A 20,409-nucleotide genomic window follows, 5' to 3' on the forward strand; every position below is an offset into this window, starting at 1 on the left:
AGCCTATGAGCGTCAAGAGCAGCGCTGGGCATTCAGCGCAGCTCCCTGCGCTAAAAACTGCTATTGTGGTTTAATAAAAAGGATGGAGGGTATATTTGTCTATTTTTGTATGCTATAAAAACCAAATACAGAGAGAGACTGAGAGCTGTTGATGAAGAGCTACGTGTGTGTCTTTCTTCGATTCCAGCCAGAATATCAGCTTTGTGTTCAGCCAAACAGGCCCAGGTTTCGCACTGTATAATTTTTATAATTTTTATTTTGTAATAAAGTAATTATAAAATACTTTCTTTGTGTTTATTTGATTCCTATTCAAGAGAATTACTTTATATATAGTCAATATAGGCAGAGAGTTAAAATTTTTAACATTTTCTAATGGTGGTGTGCCTCGTGATTTTTTTCATGAAACAAGTGTGCCTTTGCCCAAAAAAGGTTGAAAAACACTGCCCTAAATGCTAATTTAGTTTAGCAAAAAGGCAAATAAACAGAGCCAAAGAAAAGCAAACATTTAATCAAGTTTTTTTTAATTGGTGTGTTAAGCAGATATAAAGAAATTAAGCATAAGAAAAATATGATGTACTAGGATTGTTAACACTTGATGAGAATCCTGCTGGTGCTAAACTGAAGTGTTCCAGAGCTATAAAGGTCAAAGAAACAAGCTGTGATCTACTGAACTAGACAAGACAGCTAAGTATAAAAAGGTTGCCTAAGTCTGAATGTTTACGGTTAGCAAGGTATCTTGTAAAAGGATAATTGGAAACAAAGACTTATGTAAAATACCTCAATAAATACAAATGTATATGGTGGCACACACTTCAGGAGCAGCTATTTTACAGAGAAACACGTTGTAATAAAGAATAGCGTGGCACTTAGATGTGCAAGGGAGAAGGGGATTCGGAATTTAGCTCACACTTATTCAGCAGTAGCTCCAAGTGAGTTACATTCAGGTACAGTCTGAATGTCCCTGTCCCCAGAGACTTGCAATCTTGAGTTTGCGTACAATTCAACCACCTACAAGCGTGTTCATTCTGCTGCCCCTCAATCTCTCTCCTCTCTTTTCTCTCCCAGAGGACACCGCTCTTAGCTGTATCCTTCTCCTCCACTGCCAATTCCTTTCATCTAGCTGCCCACTATGCCTAAATGAAGGTGCCTATGTCAAGCCACATCTCAAATCCACATAGAATCCGCCCCTAACCATGCCTCCTTTCTGGCAGGCACTTTGCAGTAGACACTTTTAGCCGATTAAGCCTAATTGAATAATTAAGTTAGGCGCCTAGTCTGGCTAGGCGCCTAACTTCACTTGGTCTGTTATAGAATCAGGGTCCTTGCACCTATCTTTGGGCACCAGACTTATGCCTGCTGAAACCTGATGTAAATGCTGGCACCCAGGTTAGATACACTGACCTGTGGCCACTCCCCCTTTTGAGTTACACACTATTGGAGTTAGGTGCTCTGCCTTATAGAATAACACACACCCAGATGCGTGCACAAATATTAATCCATGCCAATTAACATCCTAGCATCCCATTATTGATGTCATTGAGCTTGTTCAAAAAATTAATTGCATGGAATTCTCAGGCGTGTGCACCAATCTGGTTGCCATCTAGAGAATCTGGGGGTTGATGTTGACACACAACAGCTTGCTGGTAACAAAATTTGATTTGCTGGAATAAGAGACCAGTTAAACGACTTCAGAAAATGCTGCAGGTGGGTACCAGCCAAATGTATTCATTTGTCAGCGAGTTTAATTAAGGAAATATGCCCCCCTTTTATGAAGCTGTGTTAGGGGTTTTTCTTACAGGCCACTGCGGTAAATGCTCCAACGCTCATAGAATCCCTACGAGCGTCGGCATTTTTACCGCAGCGACTCGCGATAAAACCTCTAACGCAGCTTCATAAAAAGAGGCCTATATTATTAAAAAAAAAACTAACACCCAATATTCAAAAGCACTGGTGCAAAATCCAGTCCAAACGAGCTATTAGCTGCCTTGAAGCAGGTGTGAATGCATGTTTTCAAGAATGTGTATATTACCGTGGTAAATTCAGAAACACATCTATACTTTGTGAGCATGCTCAAACCAAACGCACAACAAGCTCTCTTGCAAACTGCATGATGCAGATTAATTGTGGAAATGGCTTTCTAAACTTGCTGTTTTCCCGTGTAAGGCATGCATGTGAGAATGCCACCATTGACAAGTACACATGCCGCAAAACCTTCTAACAGATACTGGAAGTCATTTAGCAAGCTTTCAAGAGTTATCTACTTATTCCCTCACCCTTCTTTCTACACATCCAAGCAGACTAACAGAGCACCCACAATTCCTTGCTCCAGACCTAAATAAAAATTTTTAAAAACTACATTTGTGATTGAACATATACATATCTTTAAGTAATGTATTGCCTTTGTTTACAGTACTAATAAAAAGCATTCCCATTTGCTTATTATCATATTGATCATTCTTTTAGCTAAGAGCATTTAGACTTATTCATCATATCTAATCTATCTGAGGCATAAAATCTTTTTGTTTCAGTTCCTCATCCCTATCTTTGTGCGAGCTTTAGTTTGTGTGGAATATTTATTAAACAACACAGTCAACAGGTAAATTCTTGCTACGTGATTCACTTTATTCTAAGCATATTTTAACATCAGATTATTCCCTTACTGCAACTGGGAAGGACTGGATGGATAGTTTCCACTCAGTTTCTCTTTCTTCTCAAGGAAGGATTAGCCTAATCTCGCTATAATATTGGCCAGCAAAGGTGATATGCTAATGGATTTTGGAAAAGCCTTTAAAGTGTAGAATTTACACCAGAAGGATTTTTTAAAAACACCTTTTTCCCCTAAATAAACCCCTTCTGCTTCCCAGTTTTCAAATAAATACATATTTTTACTTTTAATGCAAGGAAAAAATCCAATTGATAGGAGCCAGGCATTTGTTCCGTATCCATAGGTTACCAGTTCTAGTTAGCCTTTGTTTCTTTCTAATACAGATTCAGTCCTAGTTACATAAAATAACCGCGCAGTAAATGTCACCTTTTTCCCCCCCGACTACTGTCTCTAAAGCCAACCTCCACCAATCATCCCCTTTACCACAGAAAGACTAATGCATGCAGAGCCGCTGCGCAGTTTTAGATCTGCCGAGGGTTCCATCTGTTCTATATCCAGCGGAGAGGTGCTCTTGACCTTCTCCCTAGGTCTGAGCAGCAGTCGGAACTTCTTTATCAGAGGTCAACAGTTGAAATTTATGTGGGCTGTAGGCAGCCAAGCGATCACTATTCAGAGGGTTGGACTTCAAGTTCACACTTTGGAGGGCCTTCATGGAAGCCAGCTTGTCCATAGGAATGTCTAAATCAGAAAAAGGGAAAAGAAAAAAAAAAGGAGAGTTAACATTTAACTATTCAGATTTTGCTCAAACCTTTTCAGTAGTTGTAAAAAAAAAAAAAAAGTCAAATCACGTCACACCTTATATTAAGAAAGAAGGTACCAAGCTTCGGGTTAAAATAAAGCAATGAAAGAAGAGGCACAGGAGATGTCAAAACCAACCTTCAGTTACACAAACTTTAATGGTGATTTTTCACAGTCTTAAAAACAAGTCCTTAACATACAAAATGAATGTGGTCCCAACTCGGATCCAAGTTTTGGCGACTGTCTCGCCTTCCTAAGGGGAAAACAAGGGATGGCGATGCTCACATTTCTCCCTTGTGTCAAGAGTAGCAAGGAGAAACGTGAGCGTCACCGTCCCTTGTTGTCCCCTGAGGAAGGCGAGACAGTTGCCAAAACTTGGATCCGAGTTGGGACCACATTCATTTTGTATATTACGGACTTGTTTTTAAGACTGTGAAAAGTCACCATTAAAGTGTGTGTAACTGAAGGTTGGTTCCGACATCTCTTGTGCTTCTTCTTTCATTGTTTTGTTTTACACCTTATCAAAAATTACATTGGCTTCTGGTAGAGGCTAGAATTATAGTTAAGTTCAAATGCACATGTTATAAGGGCTTATAAGGTCTAGCAGCTATCTTGTGGATCACTTTTTATTCAATAACCCCCCCTTTTACAAAACCACAAAAGCGATTTTTAGCGCTGGCCAGCATGCTGAATGCTCTATGCTGCTCCCGCCGCTCATAGGAACTCTATTAACATCAGAGCAGTGCACGGCATTCAGCGTGCCGGACTGCGCTAAAAACTGCTTTCGCGGTTTTGTAAAAAGAGGGGAGGGCTATTTATTTGAAAATTTTTTTGTAATTTAGGCGATTTATTTTATTGTCATTGTTCTGATTTTCTTTTGTAAACTGCATAGAACTGTCAAGGTATACCGATGAATTTTTATGTTATGTTATGAATTACATTCAGGTATATTTGGTATTCCCCGTCTCTGGAGAACTCACAATCTAATTTTAGCACCTGAGGCAATGAAGGGCTAAGTGATTCAGCCCAGATCACAAGGAGCAACAGTGGGATTTGAGCCAGGTACCCAGTGGCGGAGGGTGGGTGAGAGGCGCCCGGGGCGGTGGTACTCCTCCCCCGCCCTCTTCTCTGCACTCCCACCTCCACACGCTCATTAACCACCCCCTCCTGCCATGCGTGTGCCACTTCCTTTCCCCCGTATCTCTGTAACGTTCCTGGCGCGAGCAGCAACCCACCTAATCTGCTGTCGCGCCAGCGTCGGCTCTTCCTCTGACATCACTTTCTAGGCGCTGGTCCAGGAAATGATGTCGAGGAAGAGTCGATGCTGGCACGGCAGCAGGTTGCTGCTCGTGCCAGGAATGTTACAGAGGTACAGGGGAAGGGAGGTTGCGCACGTATGGTAGTGGTGGGGCGGAGGGGCGGATGGGTGCCTGCACCCTCACCAAGACAGCGCCTGAGGTGGACCATACCCCTTTACTACCACTGCAGGTACCCATGGATGTCAAGCCTAGAGTTCTAACCACTAGGTAGCCACTCCACCTGCAGAAGACTAAGAGAAAACAGCTCTCCTGGGGGGTCTTCATTTTATTTAATTTAGACTTCAACAGATTTGGTTATTTTACTTTCATATGCTGAAAGACTAGAGAAACTGGGGCTCTTTTCATTGGAAAAGCGGAGGCTTAGAGGGGACATGATTAAGACGTACAAGATCATGAAGGGCATAGAGAAAGTGGAGAGGGACAGATTCTTCAAACTTTCGAAAACTACAAGAACGAGAGGGCACTTGGAAAAATTAAAAGGGGACAGATTCAGAACCAATGCTAGGAAGTTCTTCTTCACCCAAAGGGTGGTGGACACCTGGAATGAGCTTCCAGAGGGTGTGATACGACAGAGCACGATATCGGGGTTCAAGAAGGGATTAGATAATTTCCTGAAGGAAAAAGGGATAGAAGGGTATAGATAGAAGTTTCAAGTTTCAAGGTTTATTAGGATTTTATATACTGCCTATCAAGGTTATCTAAGCGGTTTTTACAATCAGGTACTCAAGCATTTTCCCTATCTGTCCCGGTAGGCTCACAATCTATCTAACGTACCTGGGGCTATAGAGGACTGAGTGACTTGCCCAGGGTCACAAGGAGCAGCACGGGGTTTGAACCCACAACCCCAGGGTGCTGAGGCTGTAGATCCAACCACTGCACCATACACTCCTCCAAGAAGAATACTATACAGGTCCTGTACCTGATGGGCCGCAGCGTGAGCGGACTGCTGGGCATGATGGACCTCTGGTCTGACCCAGCAGAGGCAATGCTTATGTTCTTACTACACTTCTCCCTCCGTATTTGCAGTTTCAACGATCGCGGTTATGAAAATTTGCGGGGTTTTGGCTTGCTGGCTCCTCCCCTAAATGACATCATCCCAGAGTCATCCTTCAGCGTGAAGATAAAAAAAGTGAAAAAACAGTTGTCCGGGTTGAGATCTGAGAATGGGAAAGTGTGGATCAGAGAGGAAATGTGCAGGATAGAGAAGAGCAGAGCGCCTGAGGCAGCTATGAGATTCACCAGAGCGGGAGAGCTGCTCGTCAGTGTCATGTGGGGGATCATCCTTGCTGTGCATAGACCGCGGTCAGGAGCCTTCTGCAACCCATGATCTGGTCTCGGGCATGCGCATCAGGTGCACAGGCTTGTTTTGCCATGCACCCCAGGCACTTCGCCTTGTTTGTAAACAATGCACCCACTTCACTGGCCGCCGCATTCCAGAAAAGTGAGAGGACATATCTGAGTTCTGAGTCTAGGCAAATACCTAGAAAAGTTATTTGCGATTTTTCCATATTCGCGGGCAGGCTCTGCCTTTAACTACCGTGAATACAGAGGGAGGAGTGTACTACTATTTATTATTTCTATAGCACTGAAAAGACATACACAGCACTGCACCTTTTTTTAATGTTTAAACGATTTTTATTAATTACAAAAATACAAACCACAACAGTTTACAAACTAGGAAACAGAACAGAGTTCCATGGTAACCCCTCTCCCCCCAATCCCACACCCCTCTAACCCTAGCTTCTCACAGCAAAAATAATACTTAGAGTGCCTCCCCAAGGAACTTGGGCTCTTATAGTCCCAAGGGTAACAAAAGACAATATGGAAGCTTAAGAAAGACAAACAGAAAACAAAAACACAAGAAAAGAAGAGAGAGAGAGAAAAAAAAACTGCTTTGTACCACAGTTCTGCATATCGGAACCCCCCCTTCCAGCCAACCCCCCCCCCCCCCCAAAGAGTTAGGCCAAAAAGTTCAAAATTTCAGTACGAGCCCGGAGGGGGTAAGGATTGTATATATGGATCCCATATCCAAAAAAGTTGTGTCTTATGTTTAGAGGTATGAAGAGTTGCCCTACACTCCAACAGCAACAGGGCATGAAGACGATTCCTCCAACTCCAAAAAGAGGGAGCGTCCTCACTCACCCAAACCGACAAGAGTACCCTCTTTCCCACCATCCCAACTTTGCGCAAAAACTGTCGTTGCCCCCAGGTAGGAAGCCAAAAGGCCTCATGTTTATCAAGTGAAAATCCCGCCAGGGGAAAAGGGATGGAGCGGTGTAACAGATGAGCGACAAAAGCCGCAATCCGGCACCAAAAAGAGGAAACCCGCAGGCAGGACCAAAATGCATGAAAAAAGAATGAGTATGTTGTGTACATTTTGGGCAAGTCGGATCAGGGGTCAGTCTGGAGCAGTACAACTGGTTCTGTGTATAATAAATGCAATGTATGACCTGGTATTGGCATTCTCTGAGTTCTGCACTGATCGATATCTCTGGAATATGTTGAATCAAAGCCTTAATTTCCAGGGACTCAGGGGGCAGGCCCAACTCCGAGCCCCAACGAGAGTGCAATGCATCCCTATTTACCCAAACAGAAATTACCCAAACAGAAAGACCTTGAAAGTCTTTATGGAGACCCGGCACCGTAAATCCATCCCTCAAATACGGAAAGAGAAAGTCTTGAAGCTTAACATCAACAGGAAAAGACAAATTGGCAGGCAACAAGGAACCCACATAATGATGCAATTGTTTATAAGCCAAAAAGTTGCCCACAGTAAGTTCACAAACGGCCTTTGAGATCAGCCCAAGACCGCATTGCCCCATCGTCCTGTAGAATATGAGCTAACAATTTAAACTCATGAGAAAGAAATCGCCGAAAACTAATACTGTCCGACCCCAGGGTGAACTGCAAGTTACCTGTTATAGGTAGGTATTTAGTGGAGTTAGGATTCCCACCCCATGTAGTCAGTAAGAGGGACCAAATCCTCTGTAAATAAGAGAGCAATAAGCTTCCTCTGAGATCCCGGGAAAGCACAGATTGCGGGACCTGAAGTAACGACAAAAAATTCCAAGGTGCATAAAGCGCCCCCTCCAAAGCCTTAGGAACAAAATCGTGGTAGTCCAATAGCCAGTCTCCCAGATAACGCATCAGACACGCCACATTATAGAGGCGTAAATCAGGCAAACTCAAGCCGCCTCTATTCCAGAGCGCTGTACATTTTAACATATAATAGACAATCCCTGCTCAGTTTTAACATATAATAGACAATCCCTGCTCAGAACAGCTTACGATCTAATTTAGACAGGACATTTCAGGGTTAGTTGAAAACAGTTTCAAAAAAAGTGGGCCTTTAGCATGGATTTGAACACTGCTAGGGATGGAGCACGACGTATTGATTCAGGCAGCCTGTTCCAGGTAAACAGTGCCGCAAGAAAGAAGGGACGGAGTCTGGAGGCAGTGGAAAAGAAGGGTACAGATAAGAGGGGCTTGCCCAATGAGTGGAGATCATGGAGGGGGGAGCATAGGGGAAGAAAAGTGAGGAGAGATATCGGGGGGCTTCAGAGAGAATGCACTTGTAAAGATGTATTACCCAGTGATCAGCCTATGTGACAGATAGCAATGCTCATCTTACCCATATGAAGTATTCCGCAGAGGTACCTCAGTAAGTTAGCCTCCAGTATAATAGATTTATATTACAGCGCTGTATTAAGTCTAGTACCACTGTAGAAATGATAAGTAGTAGTATTGAACAGGTTTTAACTACTCCAGCATAATTTGGGCAGAGTCTGTGCAGAGCCAGAAGATATACAGGCACCAGCAATATTAAGTGCCAGTGCCCACATACAGTATATAACCAGGCTGATGGGACCACATAAAAAGGAGTTCTATCTTTGACCATAAGAACATAAGAACTGTCATCTCCGGATTAGACCTTCAGTCCATCAAGTCCGGCGATCCGCACATGTGGAGGCCCAGCCAGGTGTACACCTGGCATAATTTTAGTCACCCATATTCCTCTATGCCTCTCGTAAGGAGATGCAACCTAAGGGGTGGGATACACTATAGCCCTCCCCACAATATCTTCTATATTACAACTGTTTATTAACAAAAGTTATTTTAGATCATTCATTCGGGTGGCCACGTCGTATAGAGCACACACAGTTCTGAGGGATTGTGCCCTGAGGAAACCTGAATAGGGTGAAACATGTTGGCAGTACTCTATCCCTCTTGGCTGAACCACCCAAGATAAGTTCTAACTTTTACCAATTATTTATTGAATTAACACGAAAATATAGCATTGCACAAAAAAACTTTAAAAAACTAAAGAGACCCGATGACGATAGGGGGCATAAAGCCAGTTGCTATGAGACACAATTGAGCATCTGGTGGCACCTCTGAGGGCCTGAAGACATTTGTTAATAAACAGTTGTAATATAGAAGATATTGTGGGGAGGGCTATAGTGTATCCCACCCCTTAGGTTGCAACAGTACGCACTCTTCTATAAATATTTTTCATCTATAAGCCTATATACTATCTCATAAGGAGATGTGCATCTAGTTTGCTTTTAAATCCGGGAACGGTGGACTCCGCAATAACCTCTTCTGGGGGCATTCCAGGTGTCCACCACTCATTGTGTGAAGTAGAACATAGAAACATAGAAACATAGAAATAGACGGCAGATAAGGGCCATGGCCCATCAAGTCTGCCCACTCCAATGACCCTCCTATCTATCTTTGCGGATAGATCCCACATGTTTGTCCCATTTGGCCTTAAAATCTGGCACGCTTCTGGCCTCAATAACCTGAAGTGGAAGACTATTCCAGCGATCAACCACCCTTTCGGTGAAGAAGAACTTCCTAGTGTCACCGTGCAGTTTCCCGCCCCTGATTTTCCACTGATGTCCCCTTGTTGCCGCGGGACCCTTGAAAAAGAAGATATCCTCTTCCACTTCGATGCGACCCGTGAGGTACTTGAATGTCTCGATCATATCTCCCCTCTCTCTACGTTCCTCGAGTGAGTAGAGCTGCAACTTCCCTAACCGCTCCTCGTATGGGAGCTCCTTGAGTCCCAAGACCATCCTGGTGGCCATTCTCTGGACCGATTCCAGTCTCAGTACATCCTTGCGGTAATGTGGCTTCCAAAATTGCACACAGTACTCCAGGTGCGGTCTCACCATGGATCTATACAGTGGCATAATGACTTCAGGTTTACGGCTGACGAAACTCCTGCGTATGCAACCTATGATTTGCCTTGCTTTGGATGAAGCTTGCTCAACTTGATTTGCAGACTTCATGTCTTCCCTGACAATCACCCCTAAGTCTCTTTCTGTTTCAGTTTTTGTCAAGATCTCTCCATTTAGGGTGTAAATCTTGCATGGATTTCGGCTTCCCAGGTGCATGACTTTGCATTTTTTGGCATTGAAACTGAGTTGCCAGGACCTAGACCAGTGCTCCAGTAGAAGTAGGTCATGCATCATATCATCTGCCATTGAATTATTGTCTGTTGTGCTCTTGTTCACTACATTGCTTAGCTTGGCATCATCGGCGAATAATGTTATTCTTCCTCGGAGCCCTTCTGTCAAGTCTCTTATGTAGATGTTGAACAAGATCGGGCCCAGGACGGAGCCCTGTGGCACTCCACTTATCACCTCTGACATTTCGGAGGGGGTGCCATTCACCACTACCCTCTGAAGCCTACCTCCAAGCCAGTTCCCAACCCAATTTGTCAATGTGTCACCCAAACCTAAAGAACTCATCTTGCTTAGCAACCTCATGATATTTGTCCTGGACTTGCGCCCCCTTAGCTTCAGTCCATGTCCTCTTGTCCGTGTCACATTGAACATTGTAAATAATTTTCTATCCTGCTCTATTTTGTCGATTCCTTTCAGTATTTTGAAAGTCTTGATCATATCCCCTCGCAGTCTCCTCTTCTCAAGGGAGAACAATCCCAGTATCTTCAGTCGTTCCTCGTATTCCAAGTTCTCCATACCTTTTATTAGCTTCGTTGCTTGTCTCCGCACCCTCTCCAGCAATTTTATATCCTTCTTTAGATTGGGAGACCAATGTTGGACACAGTATTCCAAGTGTGGTCTGACCATCGCTCTATAGAGCGGCATTATAACTTTCTCTGATCTGCTCGTGATTCCCTTCTTTATCATGCCTAACATTCTATTTGCTTTTTTTGTCGCCGTCACACATTGTGCCGACGGCTTCAGGGTCCTATCTATCAGTACACCCAGTTAGGTATATGGGTGCTGGCACTTAATATCAGCCAGCACCCACATAACTTCTGGACCTGCCGAAGGCCTGGAAATACAATAAGTAAACAGCAAGAGAAATGGTCCGCTAGATCCAATATGGACACTAAAACAGAAGTAGACCTCGATAAAACAACAGTAGTCTTTATTACTGCATAAAAACTCCCAGGGATTAGAAATTGATCCCAACAAAGCCCTGTTTCGCCATACATAGGCTTGCGTCAGAGGCAATGAAACTGTAATTATAATGTTCCAAGTTGATATATTATCCATTGAAGGTACATCTAGGCAGTTTACACTAATCAAACTAATAGAGGAGAGGAGAAAAGAAAAGGAAATGAAAAGTGAGAGGGAGGTAATGGATGGAAATGCAATAAACTGATAGGAATGGGGGAGGGGAGAAAAAGTCTGGGTGTGTCAAAACAGATTGCACATGAAGGCCTGTATAAAACAAAAAGTTCTGTATAATTATGCAAAGATAAAGGGGAGAGGAAGAAACTTCCTTGATTTTGAGTTCACCACATGATTTAATGAGGTTGCAAGAACTTTGCATTTAAACCTTTCATAGGGGCAGAGGCAGCTGCTGTACCTCTGGTGGATGTGCTTTCACAGAGACAAAATCTCAACAGTTTATGCTATGTATAAACCTAATAACCCACCCTGAAGCTCATTAGCTTCTCAGAAATATTAAACAAAAATAATTAGTAAGCTTTTGAAATAAACTGAAATACAGTGGTACCTCGGAATACGAACGCCCCAGAACTCGAACGCTTTGGAATCCAAACTTTTTTTTGTAGTAAATTGTGCACTAGAATCCGAACAACCTGCATATTGTGTGTGTGTGTTTTTGCCCCTAAAATCCAGTGTATTTACTGTTAAAATTTGAGTTTGTGGGACCCAGAAACGGATTAATCCAGTTTCTATTATTTTCAATGGGAAAAATTGTCTTGGAACTCGAACGGGGTTCTGGAATGGATTAAGTTTGGATTCCAAGGCATCACTGTATTTTACTCCCCCTTATTACGTTGCCCTTTGTAGATGCTACAGTGTGTGTCGGCCTTCTTGCTGAACATAGAGGGGACAATTTCAAAGAGCTCTATCACACAGAAAGTTGCAGCAACATCCAACATTATATGATATATCTTTTTTAACCACTCATCTCTTCAATCAAGGAATTCTTCTATACCAGGAAATCTAACTTCTCTGTAGTCGCTCCAACTCTATGGAATGCTCTGCCATCCCAACTTCGTCATGAAAAACTAATCGATAAATTCAAGACAAAACTAAAAACATTCCTATTTCAAGATGCATTTCATTGCTCTTGAACCCCTCATCATCAAGTTAGCCAACCGCTTTTAAGAAGCGATCCCATTCCTAATGTTTTCCCCCTCTTTCTTTCCTTTTCCCTTCAACCCTTTTTTTTTCCCTTCACCACTAATAATGTACTCTTATTTCCCCCCCCCCCCTCTCTTCTAACCTCACCATCATGTTTGTTACTGTCAAATGTCCTCTATTTACACATCCCCTCTTTCTCATAAGCATTACTTTTTATAAGCATTTCTCCTATTCTTATTTTATTATTTTATTGTAAACCGGCTAGATACCAGTTGATGGTCAGTATATTAAAAATTAATAAACTTGAAACTCGGACTCGGATAAGCAGCTAATGCATTAGTTTAATTGATGGTTTTGGAGCACTATCTATTTTGTGATATGGCATCAATGATCAGATCCCTTAAAGGACTCCTCAGCATTAGAAAAGCAGTAAAAACGTACCTCTTCACCTAAACCCCTACCCTTGACCGATAGACTACAAAGAGATGTACTTGCACCATAAGGATAACCATAGCACATTGTAACAAGTAAACTGTATATTATCATTAGTCCCTAGCTTGTATCAAGTTAGGATAAAAACCTGTATCATAAACTTGTACAGAAGTTATGTATGTTAAACTTGTAACCCGTTCTGAGCTCTATTGGGACGAGTTAGAAAACAAGTTAAATAAATAAATAATTCTAACCACCTTCCTTCACACTTTTTCAACCACTCATTCTAATCTAATCGAAAATGGACATTTTTATTCCACTTAATCAAACTGAAGTTCAAGGCGGATAACAATAAAAGACAAACCAAGAAGAAACAGATTTCTTTCCAGAGTATGAAAAGCATAGACATACCAAACATTAATTTCTTAATAGGCATTGGTGAAACAAATATGAATTCAGAATATGTCAGAAACCATAATAGCCTATAGCTCTCAAAGTATACAATAACCTATACCACAAGTAAGATCCTCTGCCTACAATTGATCTTTTTCTCATAGAGGATTTCTGCCATAGAGTGCCAGGAGCAATAACTATCATATATACTCAAATATAAATCCATCCAAATATAAATCGAGATACAATTTTAGCCCTTTTTTAGGGGAAAAATGGTAACTTGAATATAAACTGAGGGTTTATATTCTGACATTCCGACCCACCCCCCATCCCAGTGGTTTACCTCCTCCATCCCCACCACACCACACCACAATAGCAGTTCCTCTGCCGTGAGGCCCCCCGACCCAACAATCTCTCCGCTGTCAGCATGCCTCTCCCTTCCTCTTCCTCACACCCCAAAGAGTGATGACCTACCCTTCTCCCAGACCCAGCGGCAGGATCTCCAGGCCTACCATGCTAAGTGTTTTCTTTACCATTTATAATTGCAGTTCACGCTACTGCAAATCACGAAAAACATCTTTAATTGGAGTGTCCCCTGAGGAACGCGTTGTTTTACATGTCGAAACTAGGATCCTTGGGACGCTCTTGAATAAAGATTGCTTTGGCTGAAAGGACTCCTCTCCTTGCCTTTTCTATTGTTCTGCTGAGACTTCCCAGCCACAATGTTTAAAAAAATAAATATGGTCAGCACCACTTAACGGGAAAAAAAAAAGTGGAGGTGAACAATGGACTTCCAGCAAAACAGGAGAAACCCCAAGGTGCAGTCAGAAACAGTTCATTGCATGAGTCTTCACAGCAATGAGAAATCCAAACAATTAACTCACAGAATAGTTTTTGGGTTTGTATATTATATCCACAAATTTAGAGCAGCCTTTGTTTCGATACAGATGTTTTTGATCCCTGAAGCAGGGGTAATTTCTGCCGAAACACAGAGCTGTGTCAGGTCTTTTACGTATGTTCTGTAAGATAATTGTTTGGATTTCTCATCGCTAATTGGATTTCTCATCGATAATTGTTTGGACTTCTCATCGCTAATTGGATTTCTCATTGATAATTGTTTGGACTTCTCATTGCTAATTGGATTTCTCATTGATAATTGTTTGGACTTCTCATCGTTAATTGTTTCTTATTGATAATTGTTTGGACTTCTCATCGCTAATTGTTTCTCATTGATAAATGTTTGGCTTTCTCATCGCTAATTGTTTCTCATTGATAATTGTTTGAATTTCTCATCGCTAATTGGATTTCTCATCGCTAATTGTTTCTCATCGATAATTGTTTGGATTTCTCATCGCTAATTGGATTTCTCATCGCTAATTGTTTCTTATTGATAATTGTTTGGATTTCTCATCGCTAATTGGATTTCTCATCGCTAATTGTTTCTCATCAATAATTGTTTGGATTTCTCATCGCTAATGGGATTTCTCATCGATAATTGTCATCGTTAATTGGATTGCTCATCACTGATTGTTTCTCATCGATAATTGTATGGATTTCTCATAGCTAACTGGATTTCTCATCGCTAATTGATTCTCATCGATAATTGTATGGATTTCTCATCGCTAATTGGATTTCTCATCGCTAATTGTTTCTCATTGATAATTGTTTGGATTTCTCATAAACTGTTTCTTACTTGCACCTTGGGTTTTCTCCTGTTTGCTGGAAGTCCATTGTTCATCCACAATTTTTTCTTTGATTTTCCGCTGGTGGGGTTTTCTTCTCCCTTTCGGTTTTCCTCATAGCACCACTTACCCACATCAAAGGTATCATTGAATTGGTAGGTGCTACTCTTTAAGGTAGCATCTAAATGCCATAGGCCTAATTCTCTACATCACACCTAAAAAAAATTGGTGCCAAATAGTGCGGTACTTAAAGTGAATCTATAAAAGTTTTGCACACGTTGTAGAATCACGCTTAGTGCCGATTATGCGTGTTAACGTTTAGGTGCACCCATTTAGGCCAAGGAAAACCTGGCCTAAATTCCTGCGCTTAAGTGTACGCACATTGGCGCATGTTCTCTAAATTTGCGCATAATTTAAAAGAAGGTCTAGAGTCTGCCACAACCACTCCCCCTTTTCAGCATCACACACTTGAACTGACATATAACTTTTACAGAATTGTGCCTATAAAGTTACGCATGCAACTTATTAATGCTAGTTAACGTCAATTATGAGGTGCTAATTGTGAATTATCAGCACTGATTAGGCCTATTAATCAATTAAGTTGTGCATGTACATTGGGTACGTGCACCGACATATGTACACATATACCGAATTTTGGGGATAGCGCCTAACTGCAAGGCAGGCAATACACAAGGGCGGAGCATGGAAAGGACCTGGGCATACCTAATTTATATAATACTATAAGCTCTGTGTGTTACTTGGTACACCTAGGCCTGCCATTAACACAGCATAAGAGGGCACCAATGCTGACCTTATGCTAGTGTTCTATAATGGAATCTTGGTGCCAAGAAGCCATTATAGAATTGGCACTAAGCACATGACATCGGTGAGCCTAAACTCAGGTGTCAGTTTATAGCTTTGCTCTTTAAGTCTTTCTAAATATTGACCCAAAGGAGTTTTATGTTTGGAATTCTAGCTCCATTGAAATTGGCCTATATTAGGACTAGATCCCATGCACTTCCTTTGGAGTTTCTCCCATTTTTATTGTCTTTTGACATAGCTTTTATCTTCCGCTGGATGTACATTCTCCTATCAGTCAGCCAGTAGCGTACTAAGGGGGGGGGGCAGGGGGGGCGGTCCGCCCCGGTTGCCAGCCCTGAGGGGGTGCTCCCGGCCTTGCCGTTCAGTCCCCCCCACCCCCGAAGGACCGCTCGCCCCACTGACCTTCCTGCACCACCTATGAAGCAGCCCGCAGCAGGATCGCGATGTCAGCGATCCCTGAGCTGCTTGGGTGCTGCTTCCTGCGCCGCGGTCCCGCCCCTCCTCTGACGTTAGAGGAGGGGCGGGACCGCGGCGCAGGAAGCAGCGCAGGGATCGCTGACATCGCGATCCTGCTGCGGGCTGCTTCATAGGTGGTGCGGGGAGGCCAGGGGGGCGAGCGGTCCTTTGGGGTGGATTGGGGCATCAGGCCTTCAGGGTGGGGCAGGCGGGCAGGCAGGCCTTCAAGGGGGGGACAGGCCTTCAAGGAGGGGGGACAAGCAGGCCTTCAAGGGGGGGGGACAGGCCTTCGGGTGATGTGCAGACCTTCAAGGGGGTGCAGGCCATCAAGGAGGAGGGACAGGCCTTCAAGGGGGGGCAGACAGGCCTACAAGGGGGGTAGGCCTTCAAGGGGGGGACAGGCAGACCTTTAAGGGGGACAGGCCTTTGGGGGGGACCCTGGTTTAGAAGTACACGGAGGGAAGGGGGTGTTCAAAGAGACGTGCATATGCAAACTTTGGGGGGGAGAAATAATGGGTCTGAAAATAGAGGAGAGGGAAAGAGATGATGGACCATGGGATTTAGGGAGGGAAGGAACAGAAAGGGAGAGAAATTGGACACAAGGGATGGTGTGGAGGAGGGATAGAGATACTGGATAGGAGGGTAATTGGGAAAAGAAAGGGAGAGATGGTGGACTCTGGGGTGGTGGGGAAGGAGGGAGAGATGCCGGATGAAAGGGTAGTTAAGAAAAGGTGGATCTGTGGAGGGAGATGAAAAAAAGGAAAGATACCAGACTTCCTGGGGAGGGAAGGGAAATGGAAAGGGAGGACAGAGTTGGCAGATGGATGGTTAGCATGCAGAAAGAAGAAAGAAGGAGACCCTGGCAAGCAAGTTATCAGAAGAAAACCAGAGCCTTGGACCAACAAGATTTGAAATATAACCAGACAACAAAAGGTAGAAAAATTAATTTTATTTTCTGATTTGTGATTACAATATGTCAGATTTGAAATGTGTATCCTGCCAGAGCTGGTGTTGGACTGCAAACGTGAGCTAGGATTTAACAGAGAGAGGAAAAGTCCTTTTTGTTTCTTTATTTTATTTACACCACAGCGCCAGTGTGGTTAGGAGAAGTCAAAGGGGGTGAAAAAGCTATAAAACCCACCAACTGGGCAGGAAAATCGAATTGAAAAACCAATTCAATAGGCTGAATCGAACCGAAATTTTTTTTCCTGAATCTGGCAGCATTAGTTTGCGCTACTGTCTTAGACTTTAGGACCTGGAATTGGGGAGAGATGGCATCCTCAGTACTTTATAATGCAAGTGAAACGAGGATTTGGTCAGACTTTTGAAGGGTCTGCAGAAAAAAAATATTGTATAGGCCGGGGACATGAGACAGCAGGAAATGGGAACTTTTCTTCCTTCTATTTTTGTGAATGGAAAGGCTGAGGATGTCAGAGAGTTCAGTTAAAATATGTGCTTTATAAGAAAATATAATAATGTGTTTTATAAAGTTTATAGCATAGCTGGCCTAAACACTGAGGTGTTCCTAGTGGTGGTGGTGGCGGCGTGTCAATGTGTTGAGAGGAAGAGGTGGTCTGGGAAATTCTGCTGAGCAAACTCCGGGCCCATTTCCACCCCCCAGTTAGTCCACTCCACTCAACTGGTTCATACGCTGAGTGGGTTTTTGGGTGTTGTTTTGGGATCTCTTCCAGTGGTTTATCAGTATCTCCTTCTGGTCCAAGGAAGGAAACTTTGTTATCCTTAGCATTGACCTACAGAATATGTTTGTAACAGCGCTGCTGCTTGTGTGGCATTAGGCTATGTAGTGATCGAAAAAAAACCCCAGACCTTTGCACATTTTTGCACTATAGGTGGGTGTATGAGGAGATTCACATTTCCTGCACAGCTAAGTCCGTGTGAAGTTCCCTTGTGCTGTATTTGACATCTAGCAAAGTCTCTGTTTGGAAGGAAAGATCTAAGCTTAAAAATGAAGTGGCCAGAAGTTATGGTAAAAGCAGATAGCATAGCTGGTTTTAAGAAAGGTTTGGACAAATTCCTGGAGGAAAAGTCCATAGTCTGTTATTAAGACATGGGGGAAACATCTGCTTGCCCTGGATCGGTAGCATGGAATGTTGCTACTCTTTGGGTTTTGACCAGGTACTAGTGACCTGGATTGGCTTCCATGAGAATTGGTTACTGGGCATGATGGACCATTGGTCTGACCCAGTTAGGCTATTCTTATGTTATGTTCTCATCTGTAGGGGCCTTTGTTTTCACTTCTTATTTTAATGTATTTTTTTTCTGGGAACTTATCAGTGTTTTTATAATGGGAACAAAAATGAAAGAGAATTAATGTGTGTGGGATGAGGGGGTAACTAATTTCTTCAGCTAAATAATTCAATCCACCTCAAACAGACATAGGAGAACTCGCACACCATTCACACACTCTCCAACCAAAAACGTCAAAAGAAAAAAACTGTTCGACAACCTCCTAGCCATTCGAGCTGCAACACTCGACCCCCAACTCTACAACCTATTGACCTCGACCACAGACTACAAAACCTTCAAAAAGAAATAAAAACCCTTCTATTCAAAAAACACATAAAACCGAACTAACACAATCAGAACTGTCCCAAGCATCACCTGCAACTATTCCATATGTACTTCTGATGTCATGACAATTCAGACATAATTTATGTTATGTTATGTTTGGAATATAAGAAAATTTTCACTGCCCGTTTCTATTCTGACCATTTATTCCGTTTCATGGTCATTACAAAAAATATTTTTTTACATGGGGGGGGTGTCAAAAAATGATGGGCCCCCGGGTGCCACATACCACTGCAGCCAGCTGGTGTCACTGTTTGATGATGGCTTCAAAATTCCCTTCTAGGGGTTAATAGAAGTTCTCTGTATATCATCTTTAGCTCTTAACAGCACAAAGAGCAAGAGTTTGGTTAGGGTACCATAACTGAGAAAATCACTCGCACACTGCTTTTGGGTCATCAAGATAGCTGCACAAAGAGGTCCATCTACTAAACTACGCTAAGCTCTAATGTGTGCTTACTGCGACCTAGAGATACCAAAGGACACATTGAGGCATTCTAAAGTAAATTAGATTATTTGCATGTGTGCACTTCATGTTAAATATTTTGCATTTTTGTAGAAGGGGGAGTTTTTAGGAATGGAGAGTGGGCATGACAGCGCTACTCAGTTAGCACTGCCATGTGCTAACTGATTAGCATGGGGTTGGTTGATGTGTGGACCCTTACAGCCTACAAAATGGGTGTCAGTAATATTTTTAATGGCTGCACACTGATTGTGCAATTAGCACAAGGTTAGGGTTACCACACACGTGGAAAAACCCAGACATGCCCTCTTTTTAGAGGAATGTCCGTGTCGGACGGGTTTTTTAAATTGTGGAGTCTGTTGGGGTTTGGCAGGGCGAGCTTACAAAGAATCTGGTGGCCCTCCCCCTCTTACCACCTGGGCACTGCAATTCTATTTTCTTCGGGCTGCCGGCAACTCAGTGCCATAAACCTGCTGCCGTCGGCATGCCCCAGAAACTGCCTCTCTGCAGGTCCTGCCTCAGCAGGAACAGGAAGTTGCTGCAGAGAGGTAGCTTCCAGGGCAGGCCGACAGCAGACCTAACTGCGGGCTGAAGAAAATTGAGGAGGTAAGGGGAGAGCCACCATATTCTTCGTAAGCCAGCCCTGCCATACTAGCTTCTGGGAGGGCTGGGCAAGGGGCAGGGTGAGGGCAGAGCCAGGGAGGGGTGGAAGCCATGTGTCCTCTTTTTTTTAGGTAAAAAATATGGTAACCTTATGTATGGTCATTAATTCCAGAAATAGGAAAAATGGCCAATTTACATAGGGTTATCAGATGTCCGGATTTCCCTGGACATGTCCTCTGGACGGCTTTTCAAAATCCGGCACTTTGTCCGGGTTCTGAAAAGCTGTGTCGGGCAAGGAGGAAGTCCGCGCATGCCCGACAAGAGCAGGCAGCAGGGGGCGGAGCTAGGGCAGGCTTGGGGGCCGGGCTAGGAGGTCCAGATTAGATGAGTGAAAATCTGGCCTAATGGAGCAGCGTCTATGTCTAGGACACCTAAGTCTGCTTAGGTACCACTAGGCATTATTCTATAAAATGATGCCCTTTTTTTGATTGACAACCATGCCAATCGGTGCCCACTGTTTATAGAATCTGGCCCTTACAACTACCTATTTTGTAGGCAATAAGGGCTCATGCATTAACCTTTTTTAATGGTCACAAGCTAATAGCATAATGGTCACAAGCTAATAGCATAATACTCGAGGGAGTCCACAGAAGAGCAA

General features: G+C 43.2%; 1 protein-coding gene across 5 annotated transcripts in view; it reads right to left on the bottom strand.

Moving 5' to 3' along the window:
* Nucleotides 1-488: 488 nt before the first annotated feature.
* LRRC20 (leucine rich repeat containing 20) overlaps nt 489-20,409 on the bottom strand; it is a 368,748-nt gene continuing 348,827 nt past the window's right edge. For 3 of the 5 annotated variants that reach the window (XM_033941821.1, XM_033941816.1, XM_033941820.1), the window contains one exon: nt 489-3,343. In XM_033941821.1, coding sequence (XP_033797712.1) covers nt 3,189-3,343 — 155 coding nt within the window. In that variant the 3' untranslated portion in view covers nt 489-3,188. The remainder of the gene's footprint in view (nt 3,344-20,409) is intronic. The other 2 variants (XM_033941817.1, XM_033941819.1) reach the window with 2 other exon arrangements.

The sequence above is a fragment of the Geotrypetes seraphini genome, chromosome 4 (genome assembly GCF_902459505.1).
Source record: "Geotrypetes seraphini chromosome 4, aGeoSer1.1, whole genome shotgun sequence".
Classification (NCBI taxonomy): Eukaryota; Metazoa; Chordata; class Amphibia; order Gymnophiona; family Dermophiidae; genus Geotrypetes; species Geotrypetes seraphini.